The 23,751-nt window shown below is 38.1% G+C and overlaps 1 protein-coding gene across 2 annotated transcripts in view; it reads left to right on the plus strand.

Moving 5' to 3' along the window:
- The window catches only part of LOC5566167 (glycogen synthase kinase-3 beta), a 104,188-nt gene that overhangs the window by 64,089 nt on the left and 16,348 nt on the right, over window positions 1–23,751 (plus strand). The window contains exons 4-8 of one of the 2 annotated variants that reach the window (XM_021855062.1): window positions 3,546–3,629; window positions 16,044–16,097; window positions 18,646–18,756; window positions 18,834–19,071; window positions 22,680–22,873. In XM_021855062.1, the coding sequence (XP_021710754.1) occupies window positions 3,546–3,629; window positions 16,044–16,097; window positions 18,646–18,756; window positions 18,834–19,071; window positions 22,680–22,873 (681 nt within the window). The remainder of the gene's footprint in view (window positions 1–3,545; window positions 3,630–16,043; window positions 16,098–18,645; window positions 18,757–18,833; window positions 19,072–22,679; window positions 22,874–23,751) is intronic. The other variant, XM_001650497.2, reaches the window with a different exon arrangement.

Raw genomic sequence — 23,751 nt, forward strand, 5'->3', positions numbered from 1 at the left:
AGAGGGCGATGATAAAACCCATTTTTGCAATTTCTCATCGTAATAGACTGTTTTTCATCACGCTTATCTGTCATGAAACGGCCTACTTTCCTGTACTGAAGTATGCAGTGCGGGAATAGTCATTACCTAACTGAAACCAGGGCTGTAATGATTCATTACGTAACGTTTTCTTATTACGAAACTGTTTTGAGTTGCGTAATGAGTCATAACACAACAATTTTTCAGAAATTGTAAAATAGTGGTGAATGCATTCCGACATAATTTCCCATACCCTCAAGTGATTTTCGACGAAATTGCAAAAAATGTTGTACGTAACTCGTTGCTGAACTCGATTTTTATAGCACTTGTCGTAATTATCCTCGTGCTGTAAAAATCATCATTCTGCAACTTGTTCCGTAAATTACTATTTCCTCGCTTATTTACCATTGAGTATAAACAATTCCCGAAGATCCTATAGCAATACTGCGTCCCAAGTTTGGAGATGGATTTTATCATGCCCTGTCATCCCCCCGATATTATCAGAGCTGTAGCAGAAGATGATAAACAGACTCTCATAATGTGTTGCGAATCATGACTTACAGAGAGCGCTAAGTGAGAGATACTCTTTATTTTCTCTTCGAATTCAACCCCTGCTAGTAATAGTTTTAGGCAAATTTGAAGTGCTACGAACTATTCATAAATTTATTCTGAAGAGAAAGGCAGAATTGCTTGAAAAATAACAAAGTTATGTAAGATTCACTGAAGCTCATATTTTATAATTTTATAATTCTCCTTCATGTAGCTTACCTAATGTTATTGGCTAAAACTTTGAGGTTCCACTTTTTATGTGACTTGAATTCATGAGGGCAAACGAACTTTTGGTTTTGAGGAATTCCTAGAAGTAAACCGCACCTCTATGACCAGTCACCCGAACCACGTGGCACGTGGACGACACCAATTCGTATAAAAATGCTACGATTTGTATTTTGGGCAAATTAAATTACGCGGGGCTTTCGGCCCAAATTCTTCTGGTTTATGCGACGAGGCGTTCAGTTACATGGAAACGAAAACGAAAAAATCAGATGGCTTCAATTCCATGGATCGATAAATTCAAGCAGCACCATTTTCCAGCAGCATGCGACAATGAAAGGATATTCATCCATTTTCCTGTTCGGGTCCTTGAATGGAGTGTAGAAACTCATTCCGTCAGCTGTTGGCAACAGACTTTCTTCTGTAGGGCGGATGCCACACCGTTTTGTAACTTTGAGTCGTAAAAACCGAAAATTGCTCGGGAGTGGTCAACTTTTTACGACTTGCTGCCAACTTACTTCAGCCTCCAGGACAAAAAGGAAATCGAGTGGATGGATGGATCAAGACGAAGTTTGGTAGGACGATTTATTTACGACTGTTCGGAGTTTATTTCCAGTTAATAGAAAATTATTCTTGGAGCGGTGAAATTGATGTTAGGTCTGGCTTGTTCACCTGATACATTTCTGGAATGACATTATGATGGTGGCAGGAGAAAGTTTTATTGTCAGTTGGAACAAATTCTTCGCTGGTTGAACTGCCAGGTTGATGACGGGGAAAGTAATTGAGACCTTTTTATTACAAACAATAGTGTCGTGATTTTGATCCTTTGATTTTTTTTAGTGAATATTATGATGTAATTTGGTAAATATTTGGATGCATCTTATAGCATATGAGGTCATATATTCTGCTTATTACGGGACAAGTTCCCATTTTTAATGGAAGATCTCTAAATTGGCCTCTAAAGGCACTTTTTTGCCTCTGTAGTGAATTCTGACGTGAATTGTTGAGGTTCCAGTGATTCCCACGCAACTATTTACAGAGATTTGTCAGGAATACATCCAGTGACTCCTTCAGGAATCTCTTCAGAAATTTCTCTAAAGATTCATCCAACAATTCTTTCAGGAGTTCGTTCTGAAATTTCTCCTTCTTTCTCAAGGGGTGCTTATAAGAATTCTCGCAAATCTTTTCAAAACCTATATAACAATGAGAGATTATCTCCTCTCTCGCAATATTAAAGCTTTTTGTATATATTTTTACTATGGATCGGAAGACACTGCCTTGGCTAGCGTTAAAACCCATTCAAACAAGCTTCAAACATGGGAGGTACTATTGCTATAGAATGTTTGGGAGTTGTTTATCATGCCAGTAAAGCAAAAAAAAAAACAACCCCCAATGCTAAATAAGCGAAAAAAATAGGTTTTATCATCGCTCTCTCTTTGGGGCTCTCCTTCGCTGCTGCTGTTTATCAAGCTTTGTTACAACTTGCGAAGTATTGCCGATACAGATGCAATGTTTCTCTTCGTTTACTATGATCATGCTTCGAAATCAATTGAGAACGAGTTCTGCAATGCCCGCTTGCGACAATTACTTGATGACTTGTTAATGGTATTCTGAACGATTTTTAAAAGTTCGTGAAATAATGACTAGATGAACTTCTGAGGAAAGTAATGCTACACGCAGCGAACTGGACTATCGAATTTCATACATTTTGCCTTATGAAAGGTGGAACGATTATTGCAATACGAACGCTTTATGTATCGTTTTAGCATCACTCCACATCAAGACGTCGATAGGCGCGTGGTGTACGCTTGGGCCTATCGATCGCAAGGTTCTTGGTTCGATTCCAGGTTGCCGCGGAAACGTTTTTCATATTCAAATTCTGGTTTCATAAGGCAAATTTATGAATTTCCATCCGATTTCTTATGGCGAATTTTCATAAGGGGTTCCAATGTTTATCGATAGTTAATTTGCCTGAGTGTAGTAGTAATGCTTGAAGGAAGCTTTGAGAAAATATCTGAATGACATTCTGAGGAAAGTAGTTCTTAAAAAAACCTTGCTGTTCCCTTCGAGGGATATTCAATCGGATTATTTGAGGAATCCATATTGAAACTGAGGTCCTTGGTATCGTTTTTAAAGTATAAGGTCTCTAAAGATCCTGTTTTCTAGAACATCAGTCATTACAAACACTGCAAATGTAACTTATGAATTTTACAATCGTGAAAGTGCTGAAGGTATAATACGATAAACGCTTTTTGATTACCTATCTCAAATGTATACATAAAGCTAACAATGCTTCAAATAAAAAACAATTCTGGGAAGAGCTTTGATGAGCCCTTTAATAAACTGTCCCGAAAAACGCGAACCAAAAATAGACACCTTAACTGCCCAGCTGTCCATATTGCTGAAGCGAACAAAACCTCTCCAAATGGAACACAAATTTAATTAATTATTCAATATCCTCCAACCCGGCGCGGCGGTGAACCCCGGGAAATGGGGCTAATTTTCTGCCGAGGTGGGCAGATAGGCTAAGCGGGCACCCAAAATCGACCCGGACAGAAATTGGCTTCTCAGGGCGCGCCTAGCTCCCATTCCACATTGAAGCATACAACACCCCCACGAGCTTAAGTTATTTAGTTACGGGAGCCAATTTTCGTGTCGTCGTCGGGGCTAAGGTTGATTGATCGGTTGATGATTGGATTCACTTCTAAAAAAATAAGTAATCTTGATGTTTCTCTCTCTCTCTTTCCTACTTTCAGAACCGCGAACTACAAATTATGCGACGGCTAGAACACTGTAATATTGTTAAACTAAAATATTTCTTTTACTCCAGCGGCGATAAGGTAAGTTTCAGTTTGTTTGTTTGATAGTAGACCCACCATACCATATATTGCATCATTAGAGCGAAGCATTTTAAAACATTCTATCCGCTGCATTACACTTTTTAGGGTTGTTTTTTCGTATAATTCATCTCTGAAACATAAAGTTGCAAAAAAAAAAACAATAACTCATAACCAGTAATGGTATTTATATCAATCACATAATTTACACACAATAAAAAAAGGATTTTGACTAAGGAACACCTCGAGATATCAATCTCTCATTTCACAGAACTCAGTGATCCATTTTAAATATGTTGTGTTAAATCATAAAGAACGACTTCTAAGTAATTGCATACTTTAGTCAATCAATTTTTAATCTGACTTTATGCCGTTATTGTGAGTTTATGTAGTTTCTGATATGATTTTGTTGAAGTAACTGTAGATTCAAAATTATACCAGCAACTATCAATTCCGGGAGATAATATTAGAATCCAATGAATCTGCGGATTTCTATTGGAATTCTAGAAACTATGTCATTGATATCTATAAATTTTGCAGCCAGAGTAAATTCACCATATTCAGTAGTTTTAGTTGAAGTTCAGGAAATGATAACACTTTCTCCATAGTACGTCGTTTTTTCGACTTGGTTATTTTGTTTATTGAAATCTTAAAATTCCTGATGATTTTTTTTCGTGACTAAGAATTTCCGGAGAAAGCTGACCATTTCCGAAAAAGCTCCAATTTTAGCAGTGTTCAAGCTATGAACTCTTCGAACATTTAGGGTGGCAATGCCATTTATCATTCTTCGATAACCATTGCATTATGACTTTTCCTTATCTAGGAGCACATCGGTCACATTATTCTTCTCCTCTCTGAAGGCCTCGTCGGCACGTACCTTGAGTACCTACCCTTAAGCCTTTATAAGGAGCTGGAGCACTCGGTATTTCAAGGGGCTTGAAACTCTCCCTGGAGTTGCAATGTTCCAGATCATAATCAAGGCTGTTCTTGATCCTCCTGCAAGAATCCATCTAGAACAGTTATCTGCTCTTCGAAAATCCAAGTCCATATTCGTACCGAATTCTATCAAACTCTACTCTGTCGGCCGGAGAAAACCTTTCGCTACGACCTCGACTCCACGGATTATTTTCTATGTGCCACTAAGACCAGGTTTCCTTCTTCAATGTTATCGTCAGCCGGGACATCCTCTGGTCGTATTGGCTGGTAATTTTTTCTTCAGATATCGGTTCTTAATTTCGCTGGCCTCCTGGCCTTGATGACTATCCAGCCGATAGCTGCTAGAACGATAAGTATCGACCTGGATTAGTACTTACAGTATTTATTCGATTCGCTGTAGTTCATCACTGCCGAGCACGGTTCAGCTCAAGTTCTTGCTGCTTTTGACTAATGATGTCGCACGCCACTGGCGCTATGCTGACAGGTTACGAGGAAGTATTCTTAAATGCTCAGAGATTTGTTAACTGCAGCTACCGTTCATTGGTGTGCTTTGTTATCTGTTGATCTCACTCCATTCTTTTAGTCTGTCAAACGTCTTTTAGCAGGACCATAGAGTAACCAATATATTTTGAACCCCCTGGGCCATTTTTCTGCAAATTTCCCATTTGAAATCGTAAGACCAAATCAATTAGCATGCCATTTGGAAAGATAGGACTATTCCGCATTTGCATCAAGATCAACCGTTTGTACAAAGAAAAAGTGTTTATTTTATCCGATATTAATGTAATTTAACTCTCAAACCCCCAACGTCTGACTTTTCATTAAAAATGAACTTTAAAAAATCATAACTTGGTCAATTATTAATCAATTTTGGATCTTTTGGTCTCAAACAAACCGCATACTCCTCAAGATTTATTGTGTTCTGGAAGAAATGGGATTGGCCACTTGGTTCCGGAGTTATTCCGGATTCAAATGGGGTATATTCGTTCCGGAAGTGATAGTTCCCTTAGATTTTTCAAGATTAGCGGTAAGAAAATTATTCATTGTGTACTTTCTGTAAGTAAAAAGCTGCCAGAAGGTCGAATGACATTGGTTCTCATTGATTCTGGCCATTTCGGATACCCGATCACCTGGCACCGGTTCCTGAATGTACCCAGAGAGGACATTTCCTGAAACTCAAAGAATACTACCGTGCGACGGCTCAAAATTCCTGATTTTTTATCTGGAACATCATAGATATAATGCCAAAGACCAATATGAGGTTCTGGCCACATCCGGATACCCCGGAATGGGTTCCGGTGGGGCCTCAGTGGGACACTTTTGTAATCTTACTCACTCATATCGTGCGACGGCTCAAAATTCCTGATTTTTTATCCGGAACATCATAGATATAATGCCAAACACCAATATGAGGTTCTGGCCACATCCGAATACCCCGGAATCGGTTCCGGTAGGGCCTCAGTAGGACACTTTCGTAATCCTACTCACTCATACCGTGCGACGGCTCAAAATTCATGATTTTTTATCTGGAACATCTTATATATAATGCCGAAGACCAATATGAGGTTCTGGCCACATCCGGATACCCCGGAATCGGTTCCGTAATCCTACTCACTCATACCGTGCGACGGCTCAAAATTCCTGATTTTTTATCCGGAAAATCATAGATATAATGCCAAACACCAATATGAGGTTCTGGCCACATCCGAATACCCCGGAATCGGTTCCGGCAGGGCCTCAGTGGGACACTTTTGTAATGTTTCTCATTCATATCGTGCGACGGCTTAAAATTCATGATTTTTTATCCGGAACATCATAGATATAATGCTAAAGACCAATATGAGGTTCTGGCCACATCCGGATACCCCGGAATCGGTTCCGGGAGGGCCTCAGTAGGACACTTTCGTAATCCTACTCACTCATACCGTGCGACGGATTCCTGATTTTTTATCCGGAACATCATAGCTATAATGCCAAAGACCAATATGAGGTTCTGGCCACATCCGGATACCCCGGAATCGGTTCCGAGAGGGCCTCAGTAGTACACTTTCGTAATCCTACTCACTCATACCGTGCGACGGCTCAAAATTCCTGATTGTTTATCCGGAACATCATAGATATAATGCCAAAGACCAATATGAGGTTCTGGCCGGATACCCCGAATTGTTTATCCAACAACATCACTCCATAAATCAATATAAAGGTTCTGACTAGATACTTGAAATTTTAGCGAAATGCTGAGGCTGGTTCGAAGGAAACATAACCTGAACTAAGACACAGAGCCTGGACGCGGAAACAGAACCTCTTCGTGGAGATAGAGCCTGGAGGCTGAGCTGTAGTCTGGAGGAAGAGTTAGCATGGACGAAAATCTAATACAGTGCCTTCCCGATTTTGGCAACACCCGCTTTTGTCTACCTCCGATTTTGGCAACACCCGTTTTTGGCAACTTTTTCTTCCCGATTTTGGCAACACATTGAAAAATATTTTTGATTGATTATTAAGTACTGAAGCCTATTGGGAGTTACAACAAAGTGAAAATAAGTCAAAATGAAACTGTTGGTGACCATTGCGAGCTAAGAAAGCTAATGTTTATCGAACTTATAAGAAAAACGCGCATATTTCAAAGCTATTGTTTAACGTATAGTATAATTTTCATAAAGCAAGCAAGCTGTATACATAATTGCTACATTGTTTGAAAGGCATAATAATTCGGTAGAATAAAATGGTAATCGACAATAAAAACAAGTGTAATAAAAGCATCAAATGTTAAGATAATCAGCTTTGCTGTGTTGATCACTAATGTTTTGTGATTATTGTGCTTGTAATTTGTTTCAATTTATCAATCGAATTATGAGTGGCGGTTTGAAGATCCTGAAAATGTTTTCAAATTATCTCGTGATCATTGATTTGTTAAACCGTAAAAGATTTAATGGAATAATGATGAGTGATTTCTTTTGGGCATTTCTGTAGACATTTCAGTAATAGTTATTGTGGAAAACATCGAGAAAGTTTGTTCATAACATTAGTTGAAAATTTGGGCAAATTGTTGAGAATAGGTTTTGAAGTAGTCATTGAAAAACTTTTATAGAAGAATTCTAAGAGTGAGTAAAAGCAAAGCCCATGATCGAAATTCTTTGGACATTGTTAACATTTATATGGTTCTTTTTCCTGTCGCATTCATCAATTACAGACATTTGGTAATCATCTCTAGCAATCTAGACCAGATTGACGCTTTTTCAACAATCAAAAGTTTTACTAAACACATCCTTGTGATAATTGAAGAGTGGTATAGAAGAATATTCGGATGCATACTTTAGACGTATAGGTGTCTAATAAAAAGAAGAAATAAATAATGATTACTACATTTTTTTTTCCACTGACTCCGCATCTAAGTTACATTTTTTTTTGCTCTTCGTTTTCATTTTTAAGGAATGTTACAGAAACTTACAGAAATCAATTCGAAACATTAGGGATATATGTAGCGATTGTATTTCTACCAGAAGCTTCAATTGGTGAAATTCATATGTACAAAAGAGATTTTGCAAGCAGTTTCTTCACGAGTTCGTAAAAAATCTAACGGTATTCTATTGAAAAATGAAAAGCAATGAAATTAATGAAATTAGCTGCGGACTCTAACCACTCGGCTCCGGAAGGCCGGAAGGCTTGATTTTTCCCGCATCTCAGCAAATGAACATAATGCTTGAAAAGAACTCGTCATTAACTTCATTTCTGGGTGCTTGGCGGTGTCAGTCTCGACAAAAAAGCTGACATTACATTTCAACCGTGATAACATTGATAGTAAAAGTAAGAAGTAATTCACTATGTTCAAGAAATCCCTTAAATAAACCCACCCGAAAAGATCCTCAACCGAACCAGTATTCATAATCTGCTACTTTTAATATGGTCTGGTTTTAAAGCTGCACATTTCGCTCTAGAACAGTCGCAAATGGCCACTGAAAAAAATACCACGCTTGTACTGGGTACAACAAGTGTGCTTTTCAGATGGTGCATATAATCAGTACATGATGTTTTTTTTTCTTTTTATCAAAAGCTGAACTGAAGAAGGCTTCCTGACATTTTTCACATCATTCGTAGAAATTGCCATGCATTTTCTGATACTTTTAGAGATTAGAATGATAAAAACATAATCATTTAAAAATTCCCGAATTTGTCAACATCCCAGTTTTGGCAACATAAAATTCGAGCCTTGTTGCCAAAATCGGTAAGACACTGTATAGATTTGAAGGTCAATACACGTTGAACAAATTCAGCGTGATGCGAATGCTGACTCATCTAAGGAACTGGTCAACAGTGTTGGAAGGAACTTGGTAGTCTGGTGAAATTGATGCTAGGTGAATTTGGTTGGGAGGAGCTCACGGAAGAGCTTGGCATCTAATTTCAATACTGTCATTAGCAACTATAATAAGGGATACAAGGTGTGAAAAATGGCTTCATTTTAAGGACGAATACAAATTAATTAAATGATGTTGTTTATGAACCAGCATCAAAGCTTAAACAAATGATATAGAATTTCATCATATGACTTTCAAAGACATTTTCAAATTTCTTTATTATTTAAATTTGGAGCACTTCTGCCACAAGATTAACTGATATTCTAAAAATTAAATTATACTTTTCTCTAGTCAATTGCATCAAGGTTAACTAAAAATTGTATAAGAATGTATTTAGTATTGCGAACGAATTCCAAAAATCGACATGTTGTCATAAAGGACATATAGGATGAAATAGTCAAAAGAATTTATAGCGAACATGTCTTAGAATTTTCTCTAAATGTTTGATTTTTTCAACAACATTTATGAAAGGGACTCTATAAATTTTGATAAGGTATAGTGCCGTTTGATTTTGGCAGAATTCCAGAAAAAAATAATGTTGCCAATATCGAACCGTGTCAAAATCAAACAGTAAAAACAACTGTTATCATACTTTTGTACACTGTCATACTTTTGTATTTATAAACATGGATTAAATTTAACTATTTTGTAAAAAAAGACGCAAAGAAACATTAAGATAACCAAGATCGGGGACTAACCCATAAAAGACAATTTAGAAAAGACAATTTACACCGTCTTCAGCCATAGGCTGCACAGACTGAACATAACTAACATTAGACAACGGACACACGGAACAACCAGTGGACCAGTGAAGAATTTTTCCGTTTGACGAAAAGTTTGCTACGACTGGGGCGGGAATCGAACCCACACTCCGTAGCACAATACGCCTAAACGACTAACGCCGCTAACCGCACGGCTACGAAGCCCACGTATTTTTTTTTATATAAATTTCAGTACAAGTCGGATTCGATTATCCGGGATTCGATTATCCGGAATTTTAGACTCGATTATCCGGAGTACGATATTTGATATTCTTGTTTTTCAGTATTTGTGCATAAATTTGAGATAATTTAGTATTGCACTATACAATATGAATGGTTTAGCAGTTTTGGACGTTGGTAAGAAAAGGGGGTTTGAAAAAGTTTTTTTTTTTGTGTACGTTGGGCAAAAAATGTTTTTTTCTTCTCAAGACCCCCAAATGTTCCTAGAAATAATATCTTGCTACGCCACTGCATCATATAAATATAATAACGAATGAAAAATATTCGAGTTCTTTATTCGCAGAATTCAACTTTTTTTAGTGATTCGATTATCCGGAGGATTCGATTATCCGGAGTGAAAAACAATCGATACTCGAGTCCAATCTGTAGTACCAATAGATAATTTAGTTTTTAAAAAAAAGACACCGACACGTTAATTCTTCCAGTGGACGATTTGCCCTTTGAAGGAAGCACCACACTAGACAACGGACTAGCATGCAACGCCCAGTGGCACAGTCGAAATACTTTCCTGACGAAAAGTTTTCCGGACTGAAGTGGGAATCGAACCCACACTCCTTGACACGATGCGGCTAAATGCTTGGTAACACTAACCGCACGGCTACGAAGCCCACGTTGCATTGTGTAATGAAAAACAAACTAATCTTAATCGAATCGCTAAAACAACATTTAAATCCGCGATAAAAGAAATAAAATAAAAACGCGGTTTTTTATCGTGTTTTTTTTATGTTGACAAAAACGGTTAGCCAGAAATGTCTCATGGACTTATCGATATGGATCCAAAGCTATCTCAATGGATTCAACGAAGATTACACAGAGTGCATATGAGTCTTATCAGAACAATTCTGGAGTAATCGCATGTTACCAAAATATTATATTGATCCATGGCATAATAGCAATGATGTGCAGCATAAAAATCATGAATTTTGGGCCGTCGCACGATATGAAGGAGAAGATTTACAAAAGTGTGCTACTGAGGTCCTGTCGGAATCGATTCCGGGGTATCCGGCTGTGGCCAGAACCTAATATTGGTCTTTGGCACTATATCTATGATGTTCCGGATAAAAAATCAGGAATTTTGAGCCGTCGCACGATACGAATGAGTAGGATTACGAAAGTGTCCTACTGAGGCCCTCCCGGAACCGATTCCGGGGTATCCGGATGTGGCCAGAACCTCATATTGGTCTTTGGCATTATATCTATGATGTTCCGGATAAAAAATCATGAATTTTAAGCCGGCGCACGATATGAGTGAGTAAAATTACAAAAGTGTCCTACTGAGGCCCTACCGGAACCGATTCTGGGGTATCCGGATGTGGCCAGAACCTCATATTGGTCTTTGGCATTATATCTATGATGTACCGGATAAAAAATCAGGAATTTTGAGCCGTCGCACGGTAGTATTCTTTGAGTTTCAGAAAATGTCCTCTCTGGGTACATTCAGGAACCGGTGCCAGGTGATCGGGTATCCGAAATGGCCAGAATCAATGAGAACCAATGTCATTCGACCTTCTGGCAGCTTTTTACTTACAGAAAGTACACAATGAATAATTTTCTTACCGCTAATCTTGAAAAATCTAAGGGAACTATCACTTCCGGAACGAATATACCCCATTTGAATCCGGAATAACTCCGAAACCAAGTGGCCAATCCCATTTCTTCCGGAACACAATAAACCTTGAGGAGTATGCGGTTTGTTTGAGACCAAAAGATCCAAAATTGATTAGTAATTGGCCAAGTTATGATTTTTTAAAGTTCATTTTTAATGAAAAGTCAGACGTTGGGGGTTTGAGAGTTAATTGATTCATCCATGCAACCGTTACAACACGTTACACTCAGAAATTGAAGCAGTCAGAAATTTTTCAAATGTAAACAAAATCTTTTTTCAAATTTCTAGACTAGAAGAATTTTTAGCGTATAATTTCTTCGGTTTCCCATTGTCAATCGATTGATTAGACTATGGGCAAGTATATTATACAACCAATTTGAGGGACCAAAATGTATTGATGTGTACAAAAAAATGAAAAACAGTGCTCCACAATTCAATTATTATCGACGTTTTTTGGATCCTACATGACCGTTTGGGCATTTTTATCTCGTAGAGGAAGTTTTTCTCGTCATTTCGACATGTTCTTTGACTTGGTTACGCTGTACAATTAATTAATTGGGACAAAAAACTAAAATCACTTCCTTAGGGGGTCCAAAATACGACCATTACCCTACCGAGTACGAGGAAGTAGGAGATAAATTCTAAATAATCGAACAAGTTCAGGGTCCAGGTTATCATTTTGTTCAATTAACTACACATATACTGATTAACCCGGGAACATCTGCGACGAAGCGTGGTGCAGTTGACAGTCGCCATTGACTACTGGACTTTTAAGACAGTCCAGGATATTATCCCGGAGGATAAGGAATCGATATAGCCTGTTCTGACCAAATTCGCATAGGCGACGTAAGCGCCGATATGACAAAAATGCATTTTTCATTGATATGCATTATTTACCTAACTGGTTGGACATGCGAACAGCGCTTATTTGTTCTGAAATCTTTGAACCATAAGAGGAAAACGTATAAACGAAGAGCATTGACGTGAGCATATACACTAACCTATCCGAAGGAACACCCGGTTTGCAGAATGTTAATTCGGATAGTTTAGCGTTTAAACCAGGTTACTATGACAGTGACCTGGTGTTTGTTGAAATAAAAAAAACTACCGGATACCCCCGTTGGTTTGACCACATTTAATCTGAACACTTTTTAATCTGTACCCCGCTAATTTGCACATCATTCAGATTAAAAATGGTTCAAACGTCATTTAGCTCATGGAACGGAGTGAAGAGAGATGGAACGCTGTGGAACGGAACAAAGAATCAAAACAAAACAGTGAAAGAGGTAACCAGAAACACGTTTCTAGGGTGACTAGATGTTCAAATTAAAAATGAACCCCGATGGTTTGCATGAGGTACAGTTCAAATCAGACTGATACTGTTACCATTATCCGCTACACGTTACCTCTACAATTTTTACCCATAGACATCTGCACTGCAGGGTGTGTGATGTACCTGCTCCCCAACACTCTTCCTCACCGCACCACTTCCGAACCGCATAACTGCCATCGAGCTCGAGTCGATCTTATATAAAATATCCAATAAAATAGTCTCATTGATTCATTTCAGTGCACCTAAACTAGACACTGGCAGATAAGTTTGGAGTAGAAAGTATCCAGCGTAAGCTCGATTTCAGTTGGAACGGAGATATTGTCTGCATCAATAGACGCAGAACGACTGATCTCGACTGATTTTGAACAATACAGATAGCGATTAATTTGAATTATAATACATATGACTAATATTTTATTGTAGGTGCCTCTGAGTCTAGACGACACTTTTAAATAATGTTGGGTATGACGAAGTATATATCATTCACACACACCCATGTTCGTGAAATTTTTATTTTATGAACTCGGCGTGAACATGTATTACATTTTTTTTCTAAGATTTAGACTGACCAAAGACTGAATAATCTTGTCATCCTCTCTACGAGGCAGGTTCACAAAACCCGTAAATATTGTCAGTGATTCTGATATCTGTAGTTCAAATAAATCAAATGCGCCACAGCCGGTAAAACTTTCCTTCTCCACTCGTGCTGCCGCCGTTCTCGAACAAACAAATCTATTAGGATTACGAAACAGCGATATACCTCGAAGACAAAAATACACTACGGATTTCCTGGTACGCCGCACCCTCCACCTCCACTTCTTTCAGCAACACTGTGTCTATATGGTATGTAAATTAGACGGGAGAACACGCAACAAGTTGGACCCCCCGATTGGCGATGATATTCCCTCCCTCCAAAAGGCGGTTTTATGTGACATACAGTCACACACAAATTCACCTTTATAATGTGAAATTGTGATTGCTATCAGTCGACATCGTCGTCGTCGTCAAGCACTACATGGAGATGTGTGACTTTTGGCATATCGTCGAGCTCTGGTCGCAATTATCATTAACTAATTCTATTATGCACCTCCTGAAGCAGGAATGACGGGATTGTGGCGTTTTTCTCTCGTCGCTAATCAGTTCCGTAAAATGGAGTGAAGTTGATCACTTTTGAGGAAATCTGTTTTAAAAAATCTGACAGGTTGCACATATACCGTAATCCAGGATCAAATAGATCAATGGGACAAACTTCATCAAGTCGATACCAAACAGCAGTGTTGTATAACATTATGTCTGAACTACTAAACTCATTTTTGTAATCATATAGCACAGCAAGCATAGTTTTTCAATCATAAAACCGTTTATTCTCGAAAAAAAAAAGATTATTTCAATGGAAATTGCCTACATTTAGGCGTATTATGCTGGTTTCCAAAATTTAACTTTGCAATAAAATGGTCGAATACGTGAGTTGTAAGATTTTTTTTGCAATTTGTAATCGTAATAGGCTGTTTTTCATCACGCCAATCTGTCATAAAACGGCCTACTTTCCTGCACTGAAGTATGCAGAGCGGGAATAGTCATTACGCAACTGAAATCAGTGCTGTAATGATTCATTGCGCAACGCTTTCTCATTACGCAACTGTTTTGAGTTGCGTAATGAATCATTACACAACAATTTTTCAGAAATTGTAAAACAATGGTGAGTGCATTCCGATATAATTTCTGATGCCCTCAAGTGGTCTTCGACGAAATTGCAAAAAATGTTGTACGTAACTCGTTGCAGAACTCGATTTTTACAGCACTCGTCGTAATTATCCTACTCGGCAAGCCTCGTAGGATAAATTTATCACTTATGCTGTAAAAATCATCATTCTGCAACTTGTTCCGTAAACTACTATTACATAATTTTCTAACACGACCAAAATTAACAGATAGGCGATCAACGATGAAATGGTTTTGTCGAAGTCAAAATGACAATTTCTCAATTCCAAAAGATAATATGTATAACTAAAAGTTGTTAAACAGTGATCAATTCGCCCCCGATTTACGGTATTTGTCTCCGTCTTTCTCGGGAGTCAACCTTTGGTATATCGAATCGCCTGCGGGGCTCTACGACGATTCGTGCTTATTAGATATTAGTGAAATACAAGTTGTTTTTCCTCGTACGAGCTTAGAGGTGATGATGGCGATGATGTTTACCCAGGTTGTTTATGTGCAAAAAAAATCTGGGCTTGAGTCACCCAGGTATTCACCCATGGAGCGTTTGGTTGGCGAAATCTGATATCGCAAGAATGATGACGAGGACATGACAAAATGTGACAAGGGAGTACGAGCACACCTTGCTGCTTCTGCTGCGTAGTAGTAGTATACGCCGTATTCATTCAAAGAAGAGGCGCTCGGTTTTGGGGGATAAGTGTTTTTGTTTTGGTTTCTGCTTAATCATCGACTATATCTTCGCCTGACCTGGTCCGGATCGAAAGACGGCGATGACAGGTGTACTGGGAATAAAGATGGGTGGAGTTTTCGCGGAATAATATGTGGAAGCCTGTGTTGCGTCGCTCCGTTGGTATCTTACTTGATAAATGTGCGAAAAATATGTAGATATCAAATAAAAAGATAAACGCTTTATATCGAATAACAGGAAGTAGATATACGTTTTGCGTGGCTTGAGATTATGCTTTAGATCTTTTTAATATGTTAAACTGTTTGTGGGGATTTTGATTATTACGAACAATTTCGAAAAATGCATAAAGAAGAATCTAGATTTTTAACAACTCTCTCTATCAGTGTAACATATGGGAATTAAATGTTCTAATTTGAGTCCACAGCCTTCAAATCATTATGAACTACGTTAACCATTTATCGTAGGCAGAAACTCTACATATCGTTTTATAAACCTCGACAAATTTTCACGAAAGCTTCCCCATAATCAATCGTTCATTTTAGTTGTTTTATGATTTTTCCATCGATCAATCGAGTCAACCGTTGTTTAATTCTTATTTTTGTCTCTTTTCTCTTTTCTAAACATCTCTTATGTTCGAATCCACCACACCATGTTCCGTTTAACATCTTTATACACCAATAAAACCAAAAAACTCGAACTACCACTACCTACTTCTCTCTGCGCCATCTAACACGCGCGTTGCGTCGATAAAAAAAAATCGTCAAAATCATATTCTTTGCCAGCAGCGTGAAGATTTCCCCTTCGACATGGGAATTTTCAGCAGTGCTCTTCAATCACAGGTAGCAACCCGTTGTCCGATGCCAAGGAAGTGAAAAAAAAAAGACAATTAAAGTCCAAAATTTCGAAGTTTGCATTTTTCCCTAGATTTAAGCTCAACTCGAATGAAATGCTTGACTTCATTTTAAAACCACACAGCAAAAAATAACTTGTGATGTTACATCATTTCCTCTGAAATCGTTCTAGTTGCGAAGATTGCGTAAAATTGCATTCGAATAACTAATCAAGTTGTTTAGTACAACAATTTCCCTGGGCAAAGGCACAACCTTGTGATCAGCTTGATTGCTGTCAGGTCTCGGGGCTTAAATGTATCTTTACTCTGAAGAGAAAGATGCACACTAGTGGTGCCAATGGTGATAATAATCAAAAGTGTTTTCTAATGAACACTATTGATTACCATCGCCGTGAACTGATACTTTACGTGGTCTATGATGAAGCGGCCCTTGTTTGTTTTTTCTATACGCATTTTATTTATACTTCCAGACACTCATCCGGAGCATTATTTTATTTGTTTTAATGTGCATCAAAACCTCCTAACATTGAAGAAATCGCGCTGAACAGGAACACGCATGGCCGTACAAGGATACAGCAGAATCTTATTAAATCTGTTTCTTATACCAATAATATCGCTATTTACTAATTACTAATTATAACACTCTCTTCTCGTCAGCTAGCGTCATTTCAGGATTAAGTTTTTCATCATAGCATTGAATATATTATAAAAACTGATAAAGTGTTCAAATTGAAGCATGGAACATATGCGTTATGAAAGAAGTTTTGTGCTGGTCAAACGAATGCCGTCAGACTAAAAAAACTTGTGACTAATCGCTATCTCTATTTATAGGTACCCGTAACCGCAAATAGGAATAGTAACTCATGAGAAAAAACTAGGATATAAGTGAGTAGGAAATAATCACTAACATTCCCAACACTGAAAAGGTAAGCACATATACTATTCCATTAATTCCATTCTAAAATAAATCTGATTAAGGAGTGTTATCTTAGACGCGTACTCGGAGGTAGTTTTAGTGAAAACAGGTAGCCCAGTGTAAGTGATTAGTATAATCTGCGCTTGTGATTGCTGTGCGATGCGCTTCATTATTGCAGGACATTGTTCTCATTATTATTGCGGCCTTCAGCCCGTCGACGAGATCACCTTAAGAAGATATATGAATAATCTCGTTGCTGGTTTTGAAAATAGTGATAATGTAATAATATAGTGAGATGACGTTATTGTGTCGAATAAGTTTGTGTGGTTAATAGTAGTAAGCTACAAAGATGGTGATTATTCGAGTGATGATAGTTGGTGATATTATGAATAATAGTGATATAAGCAACAAAAACCTTACTTTTATTTTAATGAAGATAATGATATTGAGTGTTGATATGATTTATTTATTACAGTGATTATTTTGTAATGAGAAGTTTTATACTTTAAACCTGATAGAGCAGTAGTGTTGTGTTGCGGCTGGGTTATAGATGTGATTTTAATAACAAAATTGGTACAGATAATGGTGACGCTGTTAGTAGAAATTCAGTTGATAATAAAGATAGTGATATCAATACCAGTGAATAGTGCTATGAAGTAATCTAATAGTTATCAAGTGAAGTGATAGTGTGAAAAGAACGTTTTCCACCTTCTACCGTAACCTTCTGAGACAGATCGCAACAGTGTCTTCTTGGAAGCCATCTTTCCGTGCACGTCTGGTGAACTGCTTCAGAAGGATTACGTCCTCTTTTCTATCTAAAGTCTAGTTTAGAGCTTTGGACAGTATTCACTGTACGGCTAGCAACATACAAAAAAAAAAAAAAAAAAAAAAAAAAAGTTGTTTAGTACAACAATTTGGATGTAATTTTACACAACATTCACGACGCGAGTGGCTTCAGCGAAAACGACGTAAAATTACAACTTTTTGCTGTGCAGGGAAACCGACACCGAAAGTGAGATCAACGAATAAGACATGGCTTTCGAGGCTTTCTGGTCGTTTTCCCCGGTGCTTTCCACATTTCACAAAGGTCGAATTCGACCTTGTACTATTGCGCTGCTAAAAATCCATTTGTTAGAGAGCGAGTTGAGTTCCTTGTTGCAAATGCTAGCAAAATCAGAACGTCCGCCCGTTGTAGCTAACCGAATTGTGTCTTTAGGTTTTCTTAGCTTCCCCATTTTACCGAGAGTATACTAACCGTCGAGTGATAATGAGTTAACAACATCTCCGACTCGTTGACGACCTGCTGGAATAGTAACCCACATCCCACATGTTTGTGTGCTGGACGTTCTCTTCATTGAACATTCATTTGAATTTAAAACAAAACCCGGTGGAATTGCTCATTAAAATGCTTCGTGACGACTCCCGACGACTGCGACGGAGATGATTCCACAACTCTTCCTCAACCCCCCAGATGCACAAAACTTCTCTTCCCATCACATCTCTCGGATCATTTAGCTGCTAGCGTGTATTGTCCGTCCCGAATGAGTGAACGATTTGTGATTCATATTCTTACTAATCGATTGCATTTGTTTGTCCGTTTCTTGCCTTCTATATTTCGCAGAAAGACGAAGTTTATCTCAACCTAGTGCTCGAATATATTCCAGAAACCGTATACAAAGTGGCACGTTATTATGCAAAAAACAAACAAACGATACCAATCAATTTTATCAGGGTAAGTTGGCTTAACTACACTATCTATTACATGGTCCAATAATGTCCCTCTCTTTTTCTCTCCTGAACAATTTCCAGCTCTATATGTACCAGCTGTTCCGGAGTCTCGCCTACATCCACTCGCTCGGTATCTGCCATCGTGACATCAAACCCCAGAACCTGCTGCTAGACCCGGAGACGGCCGTACTGAAGCTGTGCGACTTTGGCAGTGCCAAACAGTTGCTGCATGGGGAGCCGAACGTGTCGTACATCTGCTCGCGATACTACCGGGCACCGGAGTTGATATTTGGTGCCATAAACTATACCACAAAGATCGGTAATTGACTGGAATTTTATACTTTTACTTTTCATTTATGCTGTTGGGATCGATTACTAAAGTGTAAGGCTTTAATATTTTTATTTGGAAAAACTATTTTTTTGTATTTATCTGAAAGTGACCCATCGTGCTAATTGGCTTCAACCGATATGCCTGAACTTGTCAGTGATTTCTATAAACTTCGAATTCCTTTCAAATTACAGTCGATATTATTCTTCTTTCTTCAGAATGTATTAGAATGTTACAATTCAATTGATAACAAACAAATAAAGTTATTTTCTAATGTTTCCTAATATTTATTAGGAACTTTCGTTGGTACATAACTATTCTGGACCACTTTCATTTAACACTTTAAAAAAATACGTTAAATGAAAGTGGTTCGCAATAGTCATGTACCGACAAAAATTGAAACATAGGACAGTTAAAGTTAGACTATTACTTTGAGTAGAAGTTAATATTAGAAAAACTAGAGTTGAAAAACTTATTTATGTTGCACCACCCTACGATGGTTAGGGAAAAATGCCCTAGATTGGTCAAATTTTGAGCGACAGAAAAATTTGTTTGGTAAGGTTGATCAAAATTTGACGTTCTACACCTTACCTAAGAGTATATACCATTATTTTTGCAAATCTAAAATTTGTCTAAAACTTCATTTTCATGCTGAAAATGCAAAATAATAAAAAAAAATACATACGATAAAAAACTTTAAAATAATTGTATTGCCCTATCTTTCTTATTTCAGAATTCTCGTCAAAGTAGTCTATGAACGACTTTTGGAACTTAAGAAAACGCAAATTGCAAAATTATTGACAATATCTATTTTAGTTCAAAAGTTAGCGAGGTGACAATACTCGACTCGAGTGAAGTGACAATCCATTTTATTTACACGGCGAGTCACTTCATTCGAGTCGCGAATTCCCCCATACGAGACCGACAAATCTCGCCTCACGCCACTCGTAGAATAAGCTTAATTGACTTAAGCCTGTGGTCTTTATCTGTGTTTTTTGTTTAAAGATTGTCGACATCGAAGTTTACCTCATTAGAGATTAGTATTTATGTTTTCATAATCGGAAGACTATAAAATATCCTACCGGTTTTTTTTTATACATTTTGTATAGCTAGAAATGGGTCTGGCGAGATCTATGTTGAGGGCCTTAATTTTTTGTGTAGTCCAGGATAACAGCAATATAGGAAGATAATAATACGGACGATACACATTGGTCCAGATTTTCAAATAACTGGCAAAAATCCCATTTCCAAACATAGTTCTCAGTTGAAAAACAAAGTCAAACAGGCAGTCATGTACTATATCAGATAGTTGAGAATACGTACGAGAAGTTAAAAATAAATATGTTTTTCTACATGTTCAGACGTTAATTAGCTGTACATGTCTAAAAACCTACATTTTTGCTTAACAATTCAATCAATTTTCACCAAAACCCTTGAAAAATTTGGACTTCGGCATATTTTTTGTGATCGATAACTCATTCTTATATAGATTCAACATCTTTGGATGCAAATTTATATTCAAGTGTCGTTAATCTTATTAAATTAACATTTATTGTTGTAGGTATTTAAATATAAATAGAAAAGAGCTTCTTTATACCGTACAAATCGCTCCCCGCCACTCCCCGCGGAAATATCTTGACCAAAACGTGCGTTCAAGACCAAGGAATCGATTGAAGAAGATTCTTCTTGCCTTAGTTTGCCTAAACGATAGTTGTTTGAAAAAGTTGAGAGTCAAAAAACGTATGAAAAACAGCATTTTTGTTAGAAATTTGCCCTATGACAACCAAAAAATTGTGACTATGCCCAAAATACAGTCTTCAGCCCTTAATCATGTTCCAAAACACTTTTGATGGCTAAAAAAAGTAAAATATTGAGAATACGCAATTTTTGTCATGATTTTTCAAAACTGGATCAATGTGCGATGGCAGAAGCTTCTCGAGCAAATTGCTATAATGCCGTCACAGATTCCTTCAGGTTTTTCAAGGATTAATTCGAGAGTTCTATCAGGCATTTTTAGGAACGCACCATACCATCCTTCAAGTAATCTTATTTTCATTTCACCAGAAGTTACATCAGATTTCTCTTGAAATTTGTTAAAAGATTTTTCAGATCACTGCAGAGATTTCCCAGTAATTTTCTCCATTTATAGTATCCGATATTCATAGGGGCCCAGATAACCGTATCGGTAAACGCGCAGCTATTCAGTAAGACCAAGCTGAGGGTCGTGGGTTCGAATCCCACTGGTCGAGGATCTTTTCGGGTTAGAAATTTTCTCGACTTCCCAGGGCATAGAGTATCTTCGCACCTGCCCCACGATATACACATGCAAAAATGGTCATTGGCATAGTAAGCTCTCAGTTAATAACTGTGGAAGTGCTCATAAGAACACTAAGCTGAGAAGCAGGCTCTGTCCCAGTGGGGACGTAACGCCAGAAAGAAGAAGAAGATTCATTAAAAAGTTTCCGGAATTCTTCCAAGAAAACATCCAACAGGGACGATTTGCCTTCTTTCAGAGCAGGAAACTTGTTTGATTTCCTTGGGCCTAAAGGATTATCGTTCCTACCATACAATACACAATATAATGCAAATTGCAACTTTGGCAAAAAAAAACTTCTTTCTTAACCTAACGATTATAAAACAAAGCCATGCTGAAGGTGTCTGATTCCCACACGGAAAAAAAACTTTCACAATCAAACTTTCCTGGAAATTAAGTATCATGTTGGTTGCCACACGATGTAATTCAATATCCACAGATTTTTACAGACATTTTTCCCAAAGGATCTTCAAACAAATTGTCGAAAGAAAATATATTTTGCAATTTTCTGGAAATTCATTTTGCAATCCCCCCAGAAATACTTCTAGTGAGACAGGATAATATTATCGTTCAGCCCCAGGCTGGTTCACCTAATATTGAAATGGGAGGTATTGTTTGATGGATTTGATATACATACAAAACTTGAAATGTGCAGAAATTAAGATGTGGGTAGACTCACGAACAGCTACGACGCTCTTAAGGGGACGGACCTGATGTAGTGCTTAGAACACACGCCTCTCACGCCGAGGATCTGGGATCGAATCTCATCCCCGAGATAGTTACAAACAAAAAAATCAGTGACGACTTCCTTCGGAAGGGAAATAAAGCCGTTGGTCCCGAGATGAACTGGTCCAGGGCTAAAAATCTCGTTAATAAAGATAGAAAAAAAAACTACGACTCAAACATTTTAATAAAACGGGGATTGGAGGAGAGGTAGTAAAGATCTTATCGTTTCTTTGCCTTCAACAATCTTTCTCCATACCTATACAATTTTCGATGAAGGTCTGCGTCTCTTTTGCATTTTCGTTGTAATATTAAGTTTTCCTATACTAAATCCCAGCTTTGTTATGAATCTCAAATCGATCCTTAAAGTGGCCTTTTGGGAAAATGTATATTATTCATATAATCGCGTCGTACACTAATAACCTGCTTATGTTCCCGAATAGTAGGACCAATATCTTCTATGAGACTATTGATACCGTTGATACCAAATGTCGCAGCAATTACAATCGATATGATTATCTAAACAATCCCTATCTTACGTTCCCTTTTCGTTTCCCCTCAGACGTCTGGAGTGCGGGATGCGTACTAGCCGAATTACTCCTTGGACAGCCCATCTTCCCCGGCGACTCCGGCGTCGACCAGTTGGTAGAAATTATCAAGGTCCTCGGCACGCCAACCCGGGAACAGATCAAGGAAATGAACCCCAACTATACGGAATTCAAATTCCCCCAGATCAAAAGTCATCCATGGCAGAAGGTAAGTACTTCCCGGGCCCGCGCAATTTCTTGCTCTGTGCGCCTGACCAGGAACGCTATAGTTATACTTCTTCAACACCACTCACCAGACAACAGAAGTACTATTTGAATACACCTCTTAGCTTCCATCGGTAGTTATTATCCCCTCTCTTTAGTTCATCCACCCGACAACACTCAACTTACATCTTCACACAAACCCCGCCAGATAATATGCATTTAAATCAGTAATTCACAGCATCTCGAAAACCAGTCAACATTCTCTCAGTGTGGATTCGCTTCGACTCATTTCAGTTAATGCTAGAGCGAATGTCTTTCCCTAATGCCACGACCGAGCATCAACGTATTAGAGTAAGCGAGCCAACCATCAACGGCGCCACCACAAATGTCAATCCCTGTTGTGCCTCAATATTGATTATGGTCCCACCAAACAAACACCAAACCCGAAACGCACATTAATGCCCGTTGAGAGTCTTTCGAATTTGGTGACGACTACCTTAAACTAAACACTAAAACTGACTACTACTGACCTACTAGCAGAGAACGGATTTATTGTCTTGGTTTTTACGTGCCTTCAAATCTTGATTCGAATCATCTAACTCTTGTAGGATACTAAATCTGACCACGGACACCTACACCCACCCACACACTCATGCTACCAGCACATAACTCAGCACGCGACAAATCCGGCCAGAAAGCTGACGACATTGCACAAGAACGAATGCATCATGATTTGCTGAAAAAAAAAAGAGTGGAAACTTCCTCCCATGCACCCCAATCGAATCATCCTCCCTTACAAACTACTGTGGCAACTTTTCCAAGTTATTCGGGACGGGATGACCCACTTAGCGTTGGCAGGGCTGGTAGCAGGTCTCTATTTTG

This window comes from Aedes aegypti, chromosome 3 (genome assembly GCF_002204515.2).
Source record: "Aedes aegypti strain LVP_AGWG chromosome 3, AaegL5.0 Primary Assembly, whole genome shotgun sequence".
Lineage (NCBI taxonomy): Eukaryota > Metazoa > Arthropoda > Insecta > Diptera > Culicidae > Aedes > Aedes aegypti.